This window comes from Nyctereutes procyonoides, unplaced genomic scaffold (genome assembly GCF_905146905.1).
Source record: "Nyctereutes procyonoides isolate TBG_1078 unplaced genomic scaffold, NYPRO_anot_genome, whole genome shotgun sequence".
Taxonomy (NCBI): Eukaryota; Metazoa; Chordata; class Mammalia; order Carnivora; family Canidae; genus Nyctereutes; species Nyctereutes procyonoides.
This window is the reverse complement of record NW_026575159.1, coordinates 4,006,219-4,027,677: the sequence shown is the minus strand read 5'-3', so window position 1 is coordinate 4,027,677 and position 21,459 is coordinate 4,006,219. Positions and strand designations below refer to the sequence as shown.

The following is a 21,459-nucleotide window of genomic DNA, read 5'->3' as shown; positions in this document are numbered from 1 at the left end:
ATGACTCCCAAGGTTTTGGGTCTGAGCAAGTGGGCAGATGGAACTAGCATTCACCCAGACGGAGAAGAGGGCAAAAAGAGCAGGTTTTGATGAGCTACATGTGGGAGTCTAGTTTTGGACATGTTGATGTTGAGATGCTGTGTAGCCAGCTAGATATATGTGAGCCTGCAGTTAACTAACTGTCTGTGCTGGGGCTGTAATTTAGGAGTTGTCATTGTATAGACTGCATTTAAAGCCATTAGGTTGAATGATATCAACTAGGTTATTGACTTAGATAGAGAAGAGGTCCAAGACCCTGAGGCCCACCCTGAGGCCCTCCAGAATGAAGAGGGCCTGAAAGATGAAAGCGGACTGGCAAAGGAGACTTCAGAGCACCTGGAATAAAATCCACCTTCTTAACCTTAATCATGACCTGGCCCTTCACGTCGTCTGTACCTCACTGTCTAGTCACACGGGATATTCAGCTTTTGGATTATACCAAGTCCTCTGCTGTGTCGTGGCCCTTCTGATTGCTAAGCCATCCACCACGCACGGTTTTACCCTGGCTCCAATTCTGTCGCCTCCTTCTGCCGCTACAAGCCTCCATTAAACTGCTACCCTGTGCTTTCTCTAACCTTCCTAAAAGAATAGGTCCGGCCGACCACGCCCGACAGATCACGGATCTCAGTTATCATCAAAAATCACTTCACCAGTTTCCTGCCTAGAAACCCGCCCACCTTAATGTAACCCACGACTACAAAACAGACACTATACGCCAAACGGAACCTCAGGTGTTCTTTCTTCCGTGCAACTTCCCGGAAAGCAGGGGCCTCATTATCTGGCCCTCTGCCACTTCCCAACGAAATCGACAATCCCTTCTCGGCATTTACTAGCGGAACGGGTTGCGGCACGCCGGTCAACCCGCAAACGCAAGAAACCGCGCCCGCGGCTCCGCCCAGCCTCAGGGTTGCCTACAGGAAGGGAGGACCCGCACGCATGCGCTATTGTTCTCCGAGCGCTTGGGGCTGAACGCCGCCCCTTTCCCCGGGCGTGGTTAACCACTGCGCACGCGCAGCCCGGGCCTTGTCCGTTTGTTCCTCGACGCTGTCAATAAAGTTTTAGTGAGTACAGACTTTCTTTTTCCTTGGCAAGATGGCGGAGTACGACTTGACTACTCGCATCGCGCACTTTTTGGATCGGCATCTAGTCTTTCCGTTGCTGGAGTTTCTCTCCGTAAAAGAGGTGAGTGGGGCTTTGACCGCGAAGAAGCCGCGGGAGCGCGTAAGACGCCGGGCAAGGCCGAGAGGCGGTGGCGGTGGCGGTAGGCCTAGGCCTGACACACGTGTGAGGCGGCCGCGAGTTTGGTCCTGCGTGAGGCAGGAGATCTGCTGGTAATTTAGCGCCGTCCCAGTTGGTTAGCACGGCAGAACTCGGGTGTGACAAGAATGGAGGGTGACAGCGCACAGCTTAGGTTGAAGAGGTCTCTGCTTCCCTTCGGGAGGTGACAGTGCCAGAGGGACTTCCGCGTCAGTTCCTCTCGGAAGTGGACCATTGGCCAGCTTGCAAGTAGTAACGCTCGCTTCTGAAAGCAAATTGTTGTGTAGGGAGATTTTGGGTTTTCTTTCGGGGACCGTGGGGAAGGGTGTGCTTGGCTTTGTGTTTTTGTTTGCCAGATCTTTGGAATAATTTCCATACACTTAAAAACCAAGTACTACTTTAACTTCCATCAAGTTGCGAGTCCTTCGCATAAGATAAGAGTTTTCCCGGTCTTTCGATAAGTATAGCCAGTTCTTAGAGCTTGGCATATTTTGTCTGATGGGGCGTCCTTCTCCCCGACCCCTCAAAAAAAAAAAAACTGGACAATTTTGTTTGTTTTTTACTTAAAAGTGGTTTTCCGGTGTATACAGACTAAGAGTAATTTGAAAGTTAACCTTCATTTAGGTACTCTAGGTACCTTGAATTATGTGGTTCTGATTCCTCATTTCAAAACGTGTCAATCCTGAAAGTTTTGAAATGTTGGTGTTAGTTATACCTTGAGTTTGTTGGGAAATTGATACATAGTAATTATGATAAACCAGTGTTACTATGATGAAGGGATTCGGTTATTGGCCAGAAAAGTGAATGAATCCCGTATCTGAAAGCAGGTTACAACATAAGTCTACTTAGGGAACTCTAGGCTTGGGAAGTATATTTGTGTGGCTCAACGACAATAAAACAGAAGATCTCTGCAAATCAACATTAAATTGTTCTGATAACTTTTCAGATCTTGGTAGTAATTGTTCATTAGGTATAGTCCGCAAAATTATCCTGTTCCTTTTCCAAACACATAGCATGACTCTAAAGTTACGATGTTAGGGAACGGCAAAGCTCTTTTGATTTTTCTTTACTTAGGATGTAGTTACACCTATATTTTTAGAGCTTGAATAAAACCGCCTAATCAGCCTTGTTTCCTTTCCTGGATGTGTGAGGATAATTCACTAAAAATGAAAGAATAGAAAAATGCCATATTAGAAGTCCTTTATCAGCTGCTTGTAGAAATGCTCCTAAACTAGCCAAAGTTCATATTCTTGTGATGTGGCCTTTATGTTTTTGTTTTACAAGGCAGGTAGATAAAAGGGAGGAATATGTGAAGGTAAATTAGTTTCTCATAAGGTAAGACCAAAACTATGAATGGCAGCTGAGAGTCATTGGAAAATAACTGCTCAGTACCTGCCATTTTGTAGAGAATGTTGGTGAGAAGGCTGGAATACACTCAGAGGAAGAAAGATACTGGAGTATTTACTTAGCAGTTACTAAGTATAGGTCTGTCATGGAATTGTGTTAAATCTAGGATAAAACTCAGACATCTCACCACTGAGAAACTTACCTATCCTTTAGAGGAGATAAAGGTCTATAATTACATACAATGCAAAAAGGGACAAAGGTAGAGAAGTACTGGCAGAGTGCTGTTAGAATTGAAAAGATTCTATTCTGTGGGCAAAAAGGACTTTGAAGATAGGTTTTTGTTTTGTTGAGGATAGGTTTTTAAAGATTTTTTTCATGAGAGAGGCAGAGACATAGGCAGAGGGAGAAGCAGGCTCCTCAAGGGGAGCCTAGTGTGGGACTTGATCTCAGGACTCTGGGGCCATGCCCTGAGCTGAAGGCAGGCACTCAATCACTGAGCCACCCAGGCGTCCCTTGAGGATAGGTTTTAAGTTGAGTTTTAGATAGTTAGGATAAAGGCTGTGCTCATTATTCTTGAGAGTAACAATTTGATACATTTGTAATATGTTGGAGAATGTGTGCTCTATGAGAGCAGGAACTTTTGTTCTCTGCTGTGTCCTTAGCATGTAAAATATAGTCTGGCATACATGCTTTTAATAATTACTTAATATCTCAGAGCAGTTTCTTTCTCATCTTAATTAAGCCTGTCGCATGCATGAAGTGTTGATACTGCCACCAACCTTATGGGGTTGTTAGAAAAATTGCATGGAGGTAATGCATTTAAAGCATTATCTCTTAGCCTTCTGGGACAAAGTGAATATTCTTGAATATTTTCTTTTGGGAGGGTAGGCCATCCTGTGTGAGAGAGGAGGCAGCCAGTTGGGGTTTTGTGGAGTGAGATAAGGAATAGAAATCGAAAAAAAAAAAAAAAAAAAGAAAAGAAAAGAAAATAAAAGAAAAAAAGGAATAGAAATCGAGACTGAGAAAACTGACCAAAGTATAAGAATTGGTGGGTATGGATGGCCCAACTGAGATTGAAAATCATATATTTATAAGGGCCTATGACAGTCACTGTCAGAGGGAGAGGAGCAGTGGAAGGTTATTGAAATAGTGTAGAAATGTTTGGAGGTAGGCTTGTAGATATATGTCAGAGATGGATTACAGATCAGAGAAAAGCACAGATATGAATAAGAATAGCATTGCTTGCTTTTGAAACATTTTATAGTTATTCTTAGCCAGAACATAGAAGGCGGAGGACTTTTTTCTAGAAGTAGAGATTGACATTGAATTGTATGTGACTGGAGAAAATGGATGGAATCAATGATACTACTAATGAGAAAATCTTTGGAATAGTTAAAAATGGTATCTTAACTAATGTGGTAAGTGACAACCAAAAAGGGTGATATAAAAGTTTCAAAGGACAGTGGGGTATAGTGGGCATGATGAAGTGTTTTAATGGTAATAGTGAAAAAGATGATGAATTTAAATTGAAGTGTTAGAGATGAGGTACTAAGTGAAAGTTAAGGAAAGATGTGGGAAATTTTAAGACTTGAGTTTCTTAATCATCAGTATGGATGTTGGATTTGTGGAGGATGACAGCAGGAAGAGATGTCAAAAGAATATTTTCAATTTGCTAAAAAAGTAGGAGCTGTTTTCAAGAGATTGATAGACCAGGCGGGGATTGGCAAAACTATAGTCCGTGAAGCAAATACAGCAAGCACTCTCTGCCTATTTTGTATGGTCTGTAAGCTAAAAATAATTTTTAATAGATAAAAATGTGCAAACATTTTCAATTATAAAACACTAACTCTGTACCTCAGTTGAGTGACTTAGTTCCCACCCTCCCAAAATTTCATTCTTCTTGTTAGTACATCTCTTTTATAAAAAAATTTTACTCTGTTACTGTTTACTTTAGAAAGAAAAGAAATTGTGGAAACTCTTACAGGACTTATATATAGTATCCTAGATTTTTTTTTTAAAGATTTATTTATTTGAGAGACAGAGCATGTGTGTGGACATGCACACGCATGAGTTGAGGAAAGGGGCAGAAGCAGGGGGAGAGAAAAATCTCAAGCAGACTCCCCGCTGAGAGCAGAGCCCAGATGCAGGACTCTATCCCAGGACCCTGGGATAACGACCTGAGCTGAAACCTTGAGTCAGATACTCAACTGACTGCACCACCTTGGTACCCCTAGTTTCCTAGATTTTGCCTCTTGGCTCAAAAGCTTAAGTTATTTACTGTCTGCCCTTTACACAGTAAGTGTGGGTATAAGGCAGAATTTAGGGAAGGTGATACAAGCAGAGATAGATTTAAGAGGCCAGTAAGGTCTGATGGCAGAGGAGCAATGCTTTTAATCTACAATAGAGACCGTATAAATTAAAATCTATAAATGGGTGACAAGAGGTTCATATGCTAGAGAAAGATGTTTTCACTTAAAATTAAGTTTCTATAGGGTACACTGAAAGGAAGCCTCAATTTTTTAAAGAAAAATTTTATCAAATATTACATTCATACAGAAAAGTGCTAAATATAAGCACCTTTTTCAAAGTGAACCCACTTGTGTGACCACCATCCAGTTCAATAAATAAAACATGACAAATATCCTAAAAACCTTCCTATTGACTCCTCTTAATCTACTCACATCTCCCAAAGGTAAGGACTCGTCTGATCTAGAATAGTTTTTTGCCTGGTTTGGATTTTACATACATGAAATTAAGCATTGTACTGCTTTGTATGATTTAATTCATTCTACATTGTGAGAGTCATCCAAGTTGGTAGGATAACTAGTTCTTTGATTCCACTGCTGAATGTTAATCAGTTATATAGGTATATTATAGTTTATTCATTCTAACATTGATAGACTGGTCTATCTGCTATGAACATTCTTGGATATGTCCTTTGAATATATGCACCCATTTCTCTTGGGTATCAAAGACCAGAATTACTAGGTCAAAAAGTATGTTTGATTTTAGGAAATAAAAACAATTTTCCAAAGTGATTATACTTCTGCCAGAAGAGTAAGTGTTCAATTACTCTACATCTACACCAACACTGGTATTGACAGGTGTTTTTGTTGTTGTTTTAATGTGGCTTTAATTGCATTTTCTGTATGATTAGTGAAGTTGAGAACCTTTTTGGAGTTTCTTGACCATTTGGTTATACTCTTATAAAGCAGCTGTTAAAATTTTTTAGCCATTTTCAATTGAATTCTCTCTCCTTACTATTTTGTAGGAGTTCTTTACATAGTTTCGAAGATTCAGTTTTGATCTCATAGCTGTACCATTTGATCACCATCTTTTCACAAACTGTAATGTGGAATCTTCCTGCATTTTTTTTCCTTGACAAAATTAAATGTAGTATGCAAATCTTTTCTTTTGCTTAAGTTTTATCTTGATAACTGCTTATTTAAGTTTTTTTTTTTTTAATTTTGGTTACTATTTCCTTGAATACTATTGTATAGAATCCTTCCATGTTGCTCATTGCACTAAATTTCACGTTTATGTAAGTTTGCTTGTGTATCTCTTTGGTCCTTGTACTTTGGGGTTAAATTGTTTCTTGAAGTCCTAGCAAAGTAAAAACCTGATAAGACATAGTTGACTTAGAGAATGGGTGCTGGTTCTGTTTTAGTGGTGTTAATTGGGAAAGGATTATAAAGGATTCAAATGATTTAGTGAAAAAATATATGGGGGTAGACAAGAGGCCACCTCAAGGAGAGATGTGTAGGCATCATGTGGATGTGAGATACTAAGAAGGTAAAAAATTTGAGTCGATGCCTAATTACCTGGTGTGGCAAGGAAGCACCTATATGTGCTTATCAGCTGAGTTGGTGCGGCTATTTATCTTTCTATTTGGAGGTACTTCAGCATACTCACTAGAAAGTAATTTTGTCTTGCAGATATATAATGAAAAAGAATTATTACAAGGGAAATTGGATCTTCTTAGTGATACCAACATGGTAGACTTTGCTATGGATGTATACAAAAACCTTTATTCTGATGATATTCCACATGGTAAGTTTTGTCATTTGGAACTGCAGCTTGCCTCACGAACCAAGGATGTGTGTGTTAAAGTTTTCTGATTTTTAAGAGCTTTAGCCAAAAGTCTTTAATCAATTATTCGAATAGTTTAAAAGTTCTCTGGATGAAAGGTAATGTGAAGGTTATGTGTCATCTAAAGTATGTTATTTTCTCACCCCAAATAGTGTGAAACTATTTTGAAACATGATTTTCAAATATGTTCAGTTCATAGGGTGTATTATCAAAATTGTGCTTATGTATCAGATTGTCTTTTTAGAATGATCTGAGAATGCTGCTGTTCTTGGTCTGCTAACATTTTCATTTAGCATCTGTGTTTCTAAGAGATTTCTTTCCATCTTGAAGTATCTGGGTATATCCAGGATTCTCAAAAGTATTGTCCCCAGTACCAGCATTATCAGTTCACCTGGGAGAGTATGTCAGAAATGCAAATTTTGGAGTCATACCCCAGATATACTTAATCAGAAACTGCTGGTGGAGGCCCAGCACTTAAATTGGAGCACTACCGTGGCATGATGTTTTCCACATTCTTGTTTTCTGTGATAATAGATGTTCCCTTAAAAAAAGAAAGTTTTCCCGTTAAGTTTGAAAAATGCTGTATTATTACGCTTATGAACATGGTATTATAAAAAATTCTATGAACGCTTTCAATAGAGAAATAGAGTTTACATTGTTTAAATTGACATTTTCTAAAATTTGATCACAGGTACCCTTTTATGTTTGAGAAACACTGTTCCAGTAATACTTTTTTAATGTATAACAAATTATTACACTAAACATAATCACATTTTTTACTTATAGTAAATGACAATAGCTCTTTAAATTTTAGTTTGTGATGAAAAAGTTAACTATTTCTTATTGAAAGTTTTATTATTTTTTTTTTTAATTTTTTTTTAATTTTTTTTTAATTTTTTTTTTTTTTTGAAAGTTTTAAAACATGCCTGCAGGGTAGGTTATGTGCATGTTTTCTCTGACTCTTCATCAGAGAAACTAGAATTGGGATGAGAGATTACAGAATTAGATTTATAGAGAGATTACTGACTGGATTTAAATTCCATTCAACCTAATTGAAGATCTATAGTAATACGTAAACGCCTCTGAGTCTATTCAGAAACTCTGGGATAATATTCACCTAAGAAAATTCACTGAGAACAAATACAAAAACACCAGGATTGAAGTCTCTGAAATGTAGAATCAGATAATTTGTTTCATAGCAGCCACCCCTCTCCCAGGCTGTATCAGTATATTCCTCAGTTTTCTTTAAGAATAAGAAGATTCCCTCTTTATGTGCTTTTGCACTGCTAGAAAGAAAAAAAAAATGGATCTGGGAGACTTACTGAGTTGATGATTCCTAGATAAGAATATGTTGGTAAAAAATTTATGCACAACTTAAGTAAACTGAAGAATTTCCAGAGACATCTTCATGGTGAGCAGTATAGTTTAACATTAGAGTACTCCTTTGCATTTTTAATTAGCTTTGAGAGAAAAAAGAACCACAGTTGTTGCACAACTGAAACAGCTTCAGGCAGAAACGGAACCAATTGTGAAGATGTTTGAAGATCCAGAAACTACAAGGCAGATGCAGTCAACCAGGTATCTTCCCTTAATTTGTATTCTGCAAATTCTCTTTTCTGGATTAATACAAATATTCATTCAAATTTTGTCTAATATCCCATCATAAAAGTTCATGGAGTAATTGATTACTTTATTTATTTTAATTTATCCTTAATGTGTAGGGCCCAGAAATTCCTTAAAATATTAATACTAGTTTTATTTTTTACTTCTTTACCAGTTACCCAAATCTGATTAAGCTGGGATAGTTTTGCCTTCCTCCTCTCTTTCCAGGGGATATTTAGCAGTGTATGGTGACATTTTTAGTTGTCATAATTAAAAGGTTGCTATTAGGACCTAGCAAGAAGAGGTCAGGGTTGCTGCCAAACATCTTACAATGATCAGTACCCTACCCCCAACAAAGACTTATCCACCTCCAAAGTGTCAGTAAGTACTGAGGTTGACATACCTGTGCCTGGGCAGTGCCAAGAGGGAAACCTGAGCTCATTTTATCACTTGGCTGCATTCTCTTGTATCCTTCCAACCTCATTGCTCAGCCCAAGGACCAAGAATAGTGTAGAGCTGATAAGGTTATTTTATTCTTAACTTCCTCTTAACCAGAAATAAATTTATTGCTTGGTTTCCAAAGAAAGCATGTTGCCTCACTCTGACAATGTATATCATTAAATGGAAACCCTTTGGGTTATTAGAAATTCTTTAAAATAAAATCTACTAAAATTGAATATTGCCATTGTGGTAAATCTCAGCTGCCAATGTATTTACTAGAGGAATTGCTGAAGATTTTGCTATGTTGTATCTTTAGTTCATAGGATATGTGACCAAACCAAATTTTTAGAGAGATTAGCTCTGTTTTCATTTGTGTTTTGGGGAAGTGTTACCAGATAATTATAAGCAAAACAGCAATATAACCATATTATAATGTAACCTGCTACGTTACTAATGTTCGCCACGTTACACTATAACACATAGATAATATATCTATTTACACAGACCTATACATGTACACACAGCTATGTCTTAACAAAGCAAACATGTATAGCTATGTGTGTGCCTGTGTTATGCTACTTATGTACACTTAGAATAGAATATAATGACAGACCTTCAGGTCACATATAAGTGTCCACAAAGGAACAGCTGGAATAACCCAGCTGTTAGGGTTCAACAGAAAACTTAAAATTTAAATTCCAAATTTAGTCACTTAAGTACTAGAAACTAATGAGATTAGGATATAAATCAAGATGAATATAGATTTATTAGAAAGTGAGAACTCCTTGCAGTTTAATAGGCATTGGCATTGAGATAAATGAAAGGATGGAATTGTTTTAAAAACGTGTAAACAGGGATCCCTGGGTGGCGCAGCGGTTTGGCGCCTGCCTTTGGCCCAGGGCGCGATTCTGGAGACCCCGGATCAAATCCCACGTCGGGCTCCCGGTGCATGGAGCCTGCTTCTCCCTCTGCCTGTGTCTCTGCCTCTCTCTCTCTCTCTCTGTATGACTATCGTAAATAAAAAAAAAAAAAAAAAGATTAAAAAAAACAAAAACAAAAACGTGTAAACTACTTATTTTCAAAGTGATAATCTCTTCCAACCAATTCGTTTTTAAATTTCATTGAACATATAATATTGTACTTATCATACTTTTCTGAAAATACTGCCACAGTGATTATGGATACAAGGAATGTAATACAGTTATTCACTGTGATCCACAAGTGTTAAGTTTTTTTTGAAATCTTATGTTAAAATTTCATGCATGTTTCATATTCAGTATTATAATATACCCATGTTAATTTTGGTGATGATATATTCCCTCTCCCATTAAATCTTCAAGTAAAATTATGCTCTGGAAAAACATCATAGCATTTGCTCTGTGATAAGTGTAAGGAAATGTTTTCTTTTTTGAAAATGCCCAGTAAGTGGGCCACTGTGCCCATCTGTCACTCGTTCCTTGGTGTCTTTGTCATCATTTTGTCTTTTACCAGCCTGTCAACATCATAGTTATGCAAAGCTAATTTAAGAAAAGTTCAGTTGAATTGACACTGATATGGATAATAATTATTTAGGGTGTATAGCATAGATATGTAAGAAGCATAATTGATGAATCTTGTAATATTTTTATTTTTTCTAGAAGTCTTATTTCTAGTGTTTAAGTATTAAGATATTTAAATGGCTTTATGTGGGTAATGGGATAAGCATTGGATATGCATATTTTGTTTTCTATGGCCTATTAAATACAATCTTTGTTTCTAATTAAGAGATGGCCGGATGCTGTTTGACTACCTGGCAGACAAGCATGGTGTAAGTGATATTTAAAAAATTTTCTATTGTTGTCTTGTTTTAATAAGGCTAATTAAAGAATAGTGCTGCATATATAGGTTTGAGGCTTGACACGAGTATAAATTCCAGATTAACTTATTAATATAATACCTGGTATGTTTTCAAAACTTCAGTTTTTAAAGATTGATGCTGATGAGAAAATGAGATGCTTATACTTACCTTTAGGTCCTATTAATTTTCAAAACTTTTTATTTTTTCTAGAATAATCAAGTAATGGGTACCATTTTTTATTTCTGGTGCATTACAAATAAAGATAGAAGTAAATTTGAGTTAGAAATGCTTTGAGCAAAAAAAAAAAAAAAAAGAAATGCTTTGAGCAATAGAATTAATACGCTGGCTGGTTTCTGGAAAATAGTAGTTCTTGACATTATTAAGATCTTCATAAATCCCCAATAAAGGAATTTTATTGTAGACTTTCCTAGTCATCTCCCAGGCTCCTTTCCCTTGTGTTAACTTAAAGTTTGAGGACTTGCATGTAATTAATTCTTCACTTGCATTCGGTTTTATCTTTTATTTAACAATTACTATAACAATTACTATAATTTGCTGACCACTCTGCAAATTATTCTTCCTGGTTTCTATAGAGAATGTTTGGTGTGTTTGATAATGTTCTAGTTCGGAGCCCTTCTCTTATATTTCTTTACTTTCGCTTTGCTTTCATTGCTAACTTCAAAAGTTGGTGAAACTTCCAGTTTTTACAGAACTGAAATTTACTGTACATGTTACTTGCACAGAATCACAAAACCTTCTATGGATGCATGCGCATGTTAGTTGTCTAAGTTCAGTCACTGACTGAGAGACTCACAACTTAGACCTTCTACTGCAATTCAGATTTTCATTGCAAGAAATTAGGTATTGTTACAGCTCATAATTCTTTTGAGACCAGAATTATGAATGATAAGTCCACCAGTTGCTAATGTATGTTTTAAGAATCATGTATTTCTGATCATGATTTTGTTTTATTTTATTTATTTATTTTTTTTTTTGGTGACACCTAGGATGCACTGAGAGAATTAACTTCTGGAGACATTTAAAGAAGTAAATGGCTTGAATTTTAAAACTCAAAAATAAAACTGAATTTTTTTTTTTGTTTTTTTTTTTTAGTTTAGGCAGGAATATTTAGATACACTCTATAGGTATGCAAAATTCCAATATGAATGTGGGAATTATTCTGGAGCAGCTGAGTATCTTTACTTCTTTAGAGTGTTGGTAAGTAAATTTTTTTTTCTTCTCAGATTTCATATGGCTGTCAGTTTCCCTTGGGTTGTCAAAACATGTCATAGATTTGAGTCTGTACATAAGTTTTCAAGAATCCTTGAAAGGAGAAAAAAATTTGCTTTCCCCAACAAAGAACAAATAAAAATAGGAAAGCTTGTATCAGACCTAAAAATTTGGAGGAAAATTTATCTTGTTCTTGAAAGCCAAAAGTAGAGGCCACTAATTTCTTATTTTATGTATAATTGTATGATGAGCATTATCAAAATTCTATCATGTAATCAATTTGTTAATATTACTGTATAGCACAGTAAGTAGCACATCGTGGATGTTTAATAAATATTCGTTGAATAAATCCGTTATTCCTAAATTTAATTCAGTATTTTATGCTGTATACATCCCTTGAGTTTCTTTTAAACAACTGTAGAACTCTAATAATATTTGAAAAAAAAATATGGCTTTTAATAGTAACTTTTTTCCATTTATTTCTACCCTTAGCTATTAGAAAATAAAACTCAATGATGTTTTTTAATAATGAGGAGGAGGGTGAGGTTAAATGGTACTATTAGAGCAAATTTCTAATAGTAAAGAACCCTCTTTGTTATTTTCATTTGCCTATTTGACAAATTGCTAGATTCAGTGCTCTTGTTTGGGAAGGAGAATTGCATGAAGCCAAAGAAAAAAGTCAGGCTTTCAAATGAAAAGATGTGTTTTTCTCATTCTGCCTTCATTGTAGGTAATTGTATTAATGCCTTCTAGAGTTATCAAAATGCCCTTGTTTTAACTAGCTTTTCACTTGAGAAATTATAATTTGTTATTCACTTTGGGTTAGTAAGCAAGTACCTGAGTTTCTGATTTCTCTAGTTAATCCTAGATGTTGGGAAATAACTTCTTAAGACAGGGACTTATTGTTTTCTAACCTTGGAAGAGTCCATTTCTTCTGTCTCTATTTTCTGTTGCCTTTTTTCTTTTAGCCCCATATGCTTGCCACAAAGAAAAGACTTATAGCTGCTTTCTTTCGTTGTTTTCTAGGAAATTAAATTTTACTTTCGGGGGAGCAGAGAAGGAGAAGAGATTGTTTTATTAAGTCAGCTAGTTGCTACACTTAAAAAGTACTTCGGGAACTTCATTTTTTAGAACTACTATCCTTGCTTCAAAAGAAAATATTTGCAGTGTATTTCAAAATTTGATTTGAAAAAAAATATTTTTCTCTTGCTCCCATTTACGAATATTCTTAATTTACAGATTAGCTATGGTTAGCTTGCAAGTGCATTGAAGGTAATCAGTGATGCTAAAATGTAGTGGCTTATCAGAAAATTCCATCAGTTTCACTTTGAATATTATGAAGGATTTAGGAGAGCAAAAGTTGATTACTTTGGAAATGTAAACAGCTTAAACCAGGATTGTAAAATCAGAAGCCTGATATGATTACAGGTACATGAAAAGAGTTGGTTATTCATATCATTTGTTAATGCTGGGAGTGAATTTTGAGAATGAAGATTTAGTGTCATGTTAGAGTTCTAGCACAGTAAATTTATTGTTGCTGGTCAGTGAGTGAATGTGCCATTTTGCTAAGACGTGGAAACTTAAGGTAACTGCTGGAAATCCAGATATTGAAACTCTTCTAGCATATCCACCCTTGAAAGCAGGTTGGTATGAAGAGCCAACTGTAATGACATGGACTTGAGCCAGACTAGTGCGCATGAACCTTTAGGGGATTAAAAACTTGCTATCCTGCTACAAAAAGCTTTTATCCTAATAAATATATTCTAGTTTTAACAGTATATTACATTTATGTAGTGTGGTTTTACAATTAGTCTGAAAATTTATACAAAGGATAGGTATATATACTTAAAGGTTTGTGAAGTTTTTATGTTTCCTTTTGTTTAAATAAGATCTTAGTTCCCTAATTAAAAAAAAATTCTCAGTTTTAAAGCTTTTGTATTACCTAACAGATCTTGTGTTGGAATTCAAATGACATTTGGTTAGGTGATTGATTACCATGATTTGAGCACAAAAATCAATGTTCTACATTAAGAGCAGTCAAAATATAGTGATTGGATAGGGCTTAGAAATTATGTGAAAGTTATTTTAAATTTATGTCCTGTGTGACAAAGCATTTGAGTAGGTGGAAATTGGCTTATTGATGGGAGCTTAACCAAGCTAAGTTTAAAACAGTGGATAATTTTACTTTTCTTTTTCTTTTGTTTAGATAGGCACTACTATAAAATCTATGTATTTGTTCAAAATCTTGTTAATAGCAAACATTAAAAATCCTGAATTGGATTTGGGATGAATAATATCAGTGTTTTACTTATTAGTTACTTACTTTTATTTTTTTGTAATAGCCTTTTTTCATCTTTAAATTCTTGTCTGGTGGTTGGTTATTCTCTTAAATCTATAGTTAGGGAAACATAAGCTATGAAAGAACCATTGTAACTATGATCTGTGATTAGAATTTGACTCTCCAGGTGACCTATTGTAGGTCAGTGTTGTGTAAATTAAAGCTGTGTGACCCCAGAATCTACCTTTATTTCTTAAAAATGTGATGGCTTTTAGAATACATTGAAAGTATATTTACATGCACCCTATTTGGTTGTGGTCTAAGAAATGCATTAACTTGGAATGAAATGGTAGAGCAGAGTTGGTAGGAATTTTTTGAACATTTTTTGTTTTAAAAGTTACTAAAAAATAAATAAAAGGGATTAACACTGTATTTTAATTACATTGTTAAAAATCTGCCTTCTCTGGGCGCCTGGGTGGCTCAGTCAGTTAAGTCTCTGCATTTGGCTTGGGCTTGAGTCATGATCCCAGGGTCCTGGGAGCAAGTCCAGCATCCAGCATCCAGCTCCCTGCTCAGCAGGGAGTCTGCCTCTCCCTCTGCCACTCCCCCCTGCTTGTGCTTATTGTCTTTCTCTCTCTCCCTGTGTGTCAAATAAGTAAATAAAATCTTAAAAAAAAAAAAAATCTGCCTTCTCTGTGTCTTTAATCTGGCATGAAAATATAACCTCTCCCCTCATCCAGCAGTTATTAAAATAAAAGTGATTTTAAGATGCTAGAACTGTTGGTGATCATATTTTAGTAGCATGGGTTTTGTTACTGTTTTTATTCAGAATTTAAAATTTCTTTCTTTGGGACGCCTCAGTGGCTCAGTGGTTGAGCATCTGCCTTTGGCTCAGGACATGATCCCTGGGGTCCTGGAATCAAGTCCCACATCAGGCTCCCCACAGGGAGCCTGCTTCTCTCAATGCCTATGTCTTTGCCTCTCTCTCTGTGTCTATAATGAATAAATAAATAAAATCTTTAAAAAGAATAAAATAAAATTTATCTCCTGTAAGTACATTCCATTTGACTTAAAGGTACTTTTCCTTGAATCAAGAAAGCTTAAGTAATGTTGGAAGCTTTGGGTCTTGGCTGAAGTTTCAGGGCTGATGTGTTCTGTTTGATAATGTTGCTGTAAAAGATAAAGGTCTGTTAATTACTGATTTTCAGATGCATAGCTTATCACATTTTAAATTTTTTTATTTTATTTTATTTATTTATTTATGATAGTCACAGAGAGAGAGAGGGGCAGAGACACAGGCAGAGGGAGAAATAGGCTCCATGCACCAGGAGCCCGATGTGGGATTCGATCCCGGGTCTCCAGGATCGCGCCCTGGGCCAAAGGCAGGCGCCAAACCGCTGTGCCACCCAGGGATCCCGCTTATCACATTTTAATATCAAACTGGGATGTATCCTGAATTGGTTGTGGTTTTGGAAAAAAAAAAATCGAACTTCCATTTTTTTGTCTATTACAAATAATGTGTTTGCTAAATGTTATTCAGTACATTATAGTTAATTACTGCCATCAAAGTCCTTAATAGGTATTTTGGGTTTGTTACCGTTTTCCATCAGTGGCAGAAAGAGTAGGTGCCCTTAGTCTTCCTCTTTTGTGGTTTAGATTGTGGTATAAAATTTGTAGCTTTGGGGGCACCTGGGTGGCTCAGTCGTTAAGCATCAGACTCTTGGTTTCCACTCAGGTCATGATCTCATAGGTCATGGGATCAAGTGCTACCCCTACCCCCATCAGGCTCTACACTTAGCTGGTAGTCTGCTTAAAAGATTCTTTCCCTTTCCCTCTGCCTCTCCCCTACCTCTCGCTCTCTAAAAATAAATCTTTAAAAAAAATCTATAGCTTTTAAAATTTAAAGAAGTGTAATTTTGGGCAAATTACACTCTCCATGCATCAGTTTCCCCTCTTTAATAAAAATGGAGATTAAAAAAATTACCTTTTTAGTGTTTCTATTAGGATTATGTGAAAATAAACATGTTATTGCACAGTACATATTCCTTTGATAATTACTATTAACCAGTAGACTTGCTTTTTTTCTCTAACTCCTTTCATTTGTGTTGTAATTTGGATATTTTTTTTGTTCTGAAAATAATACTTTTAACGCTGGTTCTGTACCCTACTTTTAAGTTACTCTTTCTGAGTTAGACTGAATATCAAAGAGGGGAGTATTTTTAGTAAAGTAAGTTAAATGGAAGCTGTTTAAATCAGTTTAACCAATGTGATCCAATAAGAACTTAGATAATTACTGTTTGGGGTGGAAAGCTATAAGTCTTTTAGTAGGCTAGGTGGATATATGTAAGGTATAAAATACACAGTATATTTTTTTCCTAGAATATTCAGAATATAATTCATTATGATTGCTTAAACAGGTTCCAGCAACAGATAGAAATGCTTTGAGTTCACTCTGGGGAAAACTGGCGTCTGAAATCTTAATGCAGAATTGGGATGCAGCTATGGAAGACCTTACACGGTTAAAAGAGACCATAGATAATAATGTGAGTTACATTTTTCCAGGGTGATTCTATGAAATTTCTGTGTATCTTTAATACTTTCTGATAAGGAGAACACTGTACATTAAAAGAAAAAAGAGTAGGGGAGGGAGGAATGGAAGGATAAGGGGGGGGGGATAAAAATCGTCAGATTAGCTTTTGTTAACTTGACATAAAAATTACAGCTGGTTAGGGGTTGACTAGTTTCACTGAATTTCCTTGAAACTCAAACTTTTTGGCTCTTAGAGAAATGACCTCAAGTTTTCATTTCTCCTAAACTACTGCACCTTTTTTATTTATACAGTGAAAATGTCATAATACTATTAGTGCCACCTCAGTGATAGGTCCTCAAAAAGTCCTATGCGGAAGATGACAGTTTTCACTTACAATCTGCCTAATAAAACAACTTATGAGTAATTAGGTCAGTCCTTGCGTTTAAAATGTTTTCTGAAATGTGTAAAATGTTTTCAGAAGATGTATAGTTTACATCTTCTGTAAAAATGGCATATGGGACATTATGGAATCTATTTCTCAGAGCAGAGAGGTAATTTCTAATGTTGAGGGTCTAGGGGATAGGACTTTGATCATAATGGCCTTAGAGCATGCCTCGGAAGGTTCTCATTTTTAATAAAAATTCTCAGATCAGCAATGTTTATTCTCTTGCCTTTTTCATATATTAATATTTCCTTTGTGTGAATTTTTTAACCCCGTAGTCTGTGAGTTCTCCACTTCAGTCTCTTCAGCAGCGAACATGGCTCATCCACTGGTCTCTGTTTGTTTTCTTCAACCACCCCAAAGGGCGTGATAACATAATTGATCTCTTCCTTTACCAGCCGCAGTAAGTTATTTCACAGTATAATTCTGACTTTCGTTATGTGAAATTACATGGATTTTTTTTTAACTTAAAAATGTACTTCTCACTAACATTTCAGTTTGTTGTCAACCTTTTTTCCCCCTCTGCAAATGGTAAATTTGCTTGTTAATTAAAAAAGCTTACATGTAACTCAAGTAAATTATTTGAAAAAAGTGTACTTTGAACTTGCTGAAGTGCTTCTTTAGTGTGCTTCCTGTGTCAGCAGCATAGACATCATGTAGAATCTCAGGCCTTACCCGTGAGGAACTAAATCAGAATCGGAATCTTAACAAGATCCCAGATGATTAATATATTCAGAATTAGGACTCCAGGCCAAAGCATGGAATAAATATATATATCCCAGAGTCCTTTTTTTTTTTTTTTTTAATTTATTTATTTATGATAGTCACAGAGAGAGAGAGAGAGGCAGAGACATAGGCAGAGGGAGAAGCAGGCTCCATGCACCGGGAGCCCGATATGGGATTCGATCCCGGGTCTCCAGGATTGCGCCCTGAGCCAAAGGCAGGCGCCAAACCGCTGCGCCACCAGGGATCCCCCCAGAGTCCTTTATATCATCATTGCTCAATTATATAACTTTTGGTGTTAAGAAATTCACTGCTTTATGAACTAGACCATTCTATTGTTAGCTGCAAATCAGTTTTGAAAATTTATTTTTCCAATTGAGCTAAGCGCCTTTTGAATCTTCTCATTATTTCTTATTGGTTAGAAGAACAGAAGACAAAACCACTTTGTGGGAACACTTCGGATGTTTTAAGATAATTTTTCCTTATCTCATCCTTCAGGCTAAATATCTATGGTTTTATCAAGTGTGTAATTTTTCAGACTCTAGTGTTGGTTGTCCTCTGTAGGTAGCTGCCAGTTTATCTACAATCCTCTTAAAATACAGATCTTCAGAATTCTAGGGTTGTTTTATAGATTACAGGGGCAATATTAACTTCTTGACCTGTATATGTGCTTATATAGACATAGTTCAAGATTGCAATAATGGATTGGCATTTGCTTCATGGTATGGCTTATATTGACTATATTGTTGGCTAAATTCCGTAACTTTTGAGCCATCTCTTTGTTATATGTTACCAAAATGAAGATATAGTTGTTATATTTAACTTGTTTTCATGTCTGTCAAATTATTAATGTTTTTCTCTAAAATGCATATTTAATTTATAAAGGTATAGCTTGGAAATAGATGGTGTAATACCCTTCTGAATTAAAACATCAGTGAAGATTGAATTACCTGTTTTTAAGATGTTTTGTAATTTTCAAAGTCTTGAAAATAATATCTATAGCAATATTTTTGGATAAGTTGAGATTCTAAACTGAGTCACATTAAGAAATGTGACTTTTAATTAGTAAATGTACTTTAAATGTTTGTTTTAGTAAGATTTTTAAGACTAAAATATTTGACCTCTTCAGTGAAGTTGTTAACATAATAGCACTTTGAATGTAAGAGAAATTAAGTTATTAGTGGTAATACAGATGAAAAGTATCCAGCCAACCTAGAAATGTCAGTAATTTTTTTTTTTATGGAGAATCAAGGGAACCATTTTTAAATGGTGTATATTCTGTTCTCTGCATTAAATGCCAACTGTTCCCCTGAATCTGGTAAAAAGAAGCAATCTTAACAGAAATAGGCCTGATTTATTTTTCATATTAACATTGTAACGTAAGCTCAGTATTAGTATATTTAGTCAGTATTTTAATGACCTGGTGACCCAGTATGTTAAAACCAAACATGGGCAGAGGAGTTTTTGTAACAAGAAATTGTGTTTTTCTTTCCTTGAAAAAAAGATAAAAAGAAGAACTACATGGTATTAGTTAAGATAAAAGACAGTGTATGATTTTGTATTTTATTTTTTTTTAATTTTTTGTTTATTAGAGACACACACAGAGAGAGAGACAGAGGGAGAGAGAGAGACAAATGGGCAGAGGGAGAAGCAGGCTCCATGCACGGAGCCCGATGTGGGACTCAAACCCGGGTCTCTAGGATCACACCCTGGGCTGAAGGTGGCGCTAAACCGCTAAGCCGCTGGGGCTGCCCTGCACCCCATTTTAAATATAAATGACAAGAGGTGAAATTTTACAATTTACATAGCATTGTATTTCTTCCTTTATTAGAGATATATTTAAGTATGCCCTCGAAATTCATATTATTCACTGTGTACATACTAGCCTAATTCTGAGTTATTATTCATTAAATCCTGTCTGTGGGAAATTCACTATTAAAATTACATATATGCAGTTTTTAAATTTTATTTATTATATATTTTGCTGTTTGCTGAATGCCATAATAAATTGTTTATAATCTAAAAGATATATAAATCATAGTCTGTTGAATTAAGAAAAAGGCTAGTGGGAAAAATTTAAAAAAACAAAAACAACTGTACATTAAGATCCTACAAGGGTGTAATACTTGGTTGTGGGCTTTACCATAGTAAGCTCAGCAATATTATTTAGCAGTATCTTAAAGGTAGATTTATGAAGAACAAAGCTGAACCAACTTCAGAAAAACTGATGTATAAAACCAGAATGCCATCAGTAATTCATAATGAGAAGGATTAGTGGTAAGAGTTCTGACCCTGTAAGTTTAACACCTAGGAAGCCATGTAATAAAGAGAAGGTTGCTTTAAGAGTACTTGGAATCAGAATGGAAAGTTAATTTGTGACTGGACTGTTAATGGACCATCAGATTAAGCTGGCCTAATGTATCTATCTTCACAGTAGGACTATTCTTGCCGTAGTACCAGATAATGAACATTTTTGATATATATGTCACCCAAAATGTTTAGATGGGCATTTCTAAGATTTGCTTTTTTACTTTTTTCATGATTTCATTTCAGATCAGTATTTCTCACTGTGTTCTTACCTCCGTCCCCCATTCTGATTTAAATATATTAATGTCTTTTATCAGGTTCTTCTCAAGTCTTCTGATCTGGTAGCTTTCTCTATGAGAGATTAAATTGATTAATCTCTTTTGGCTGTGGTACATTGCTTATTTAACCCTTTCAGAGCAGTGATTCTTGAGAGGTACCCTTTTGAGAAGTACTTTTATGCAACCATTACATTTTAGAAAAGGCTTTTTTATTTGTGATACTGACAATTAAAGTTAATCTCATGCAGTAGTTGAGACACATCAATATTGGATGAATCTGGAGTATCCAGAAAAATGACTGATTATTGCAGGAAATTTGGGAATGTTGGTTAGTAAAATAGCTACCTACCTGTCTTTAATGTTAAATTATGCATTTTTAAAAGATTTTATTTATTTATTCATGAGATGGAGAGGCAGAGAGGCAGAGACACAGGCAGAGGGAGAAGCAGGCTCCATGTGGGGAGCCCGACATGGGACTCCATCCTGGGTCTCCAGGATCATGCTCTGGGCTGAAGGCAGCGCTAAACCCGCTGAGCCACCCAGGCTGCCCAATTATCTATGCATCTTATAAAAGAGATGTTTTCTGAGAATTTTAAATAAGAATTAAGGATATATTTCTCAGTATTTTAAATAAGAATTAAGGATATATTTCTCAGTATTTATGGAAATTAGCCAAATATGCATTCAAATGAAAAGAGATTAAAAATAATACTTAGTATTTTGTCTCTGTCCTGTTTAATAAAACCTGTAAGGTTATCTTAAGAGTTGATTGATATTCCTAAAATCAGTGTGGGAAGATGATCTTACTCTGATTTAGCAGATTTGACCTAGTCATTGGCCTGTAACCTGACACGTAGGGGATGGGTTAAGGATAAGGACAGCTCTTCCTGAATGAAATAAGCCATAGGAATCATTAGGAATTGGCTTTCCATAGTACTACTTACTAGTAGACCTACTCTTCTGTGTTTTTTGCAGTTACATATATATTTAGAAAGGAACATTACATTTAACAGTCTCTCTGATTATTTTCAAGTAATAAAAAGAAGCATGCCAACAACA

General features: G+C 35.7%; 1 protein-coding gene across 1 annotated transcript in view; it reads left to right on the top strand.

Annotated features, from left to right (window-relative positions):
• Positions 1-1,096: 1,096 nt before the first annotated feature.
• The window catches only part of EIF3E (eukaryotic translation initiation factor 3 subunit E), a 54,048-nt gene continuing 33,685 nt past the window's right edge, over positions 1,097-21,459 (top strand). Inside the window, exons 1-7 of the mRNA XM_055314060.1 lie at positions 1,097-1,221; positions 6,579-6,693; positions 8,193-8,310; positions 10,540-10,582; positions 11,726-11,830; positions 16,538-16,663; positions 17,371-17,495. Of these exons, the coding sequence (XP_055170035.1) occupies positions 1,132-1,221; positions 6,579-6,693; positions 8,193-8,310; positions 10,540-10,582; positions 11,726-11,830; positions 16,538-16,663; positions 17,371-17,495 (722 nt within the window). The 5' untranslated portion in view covers positions 1,097-1,131. The remainder of the gene's footprint in view (positions 1,222-6,578; positions 6,694-8,192; positions 8,311-10,539; positions 10,583-11,725; positions 11,831-16,537; positions 16,664-17,370; positions 17,496-21,459) is intronic.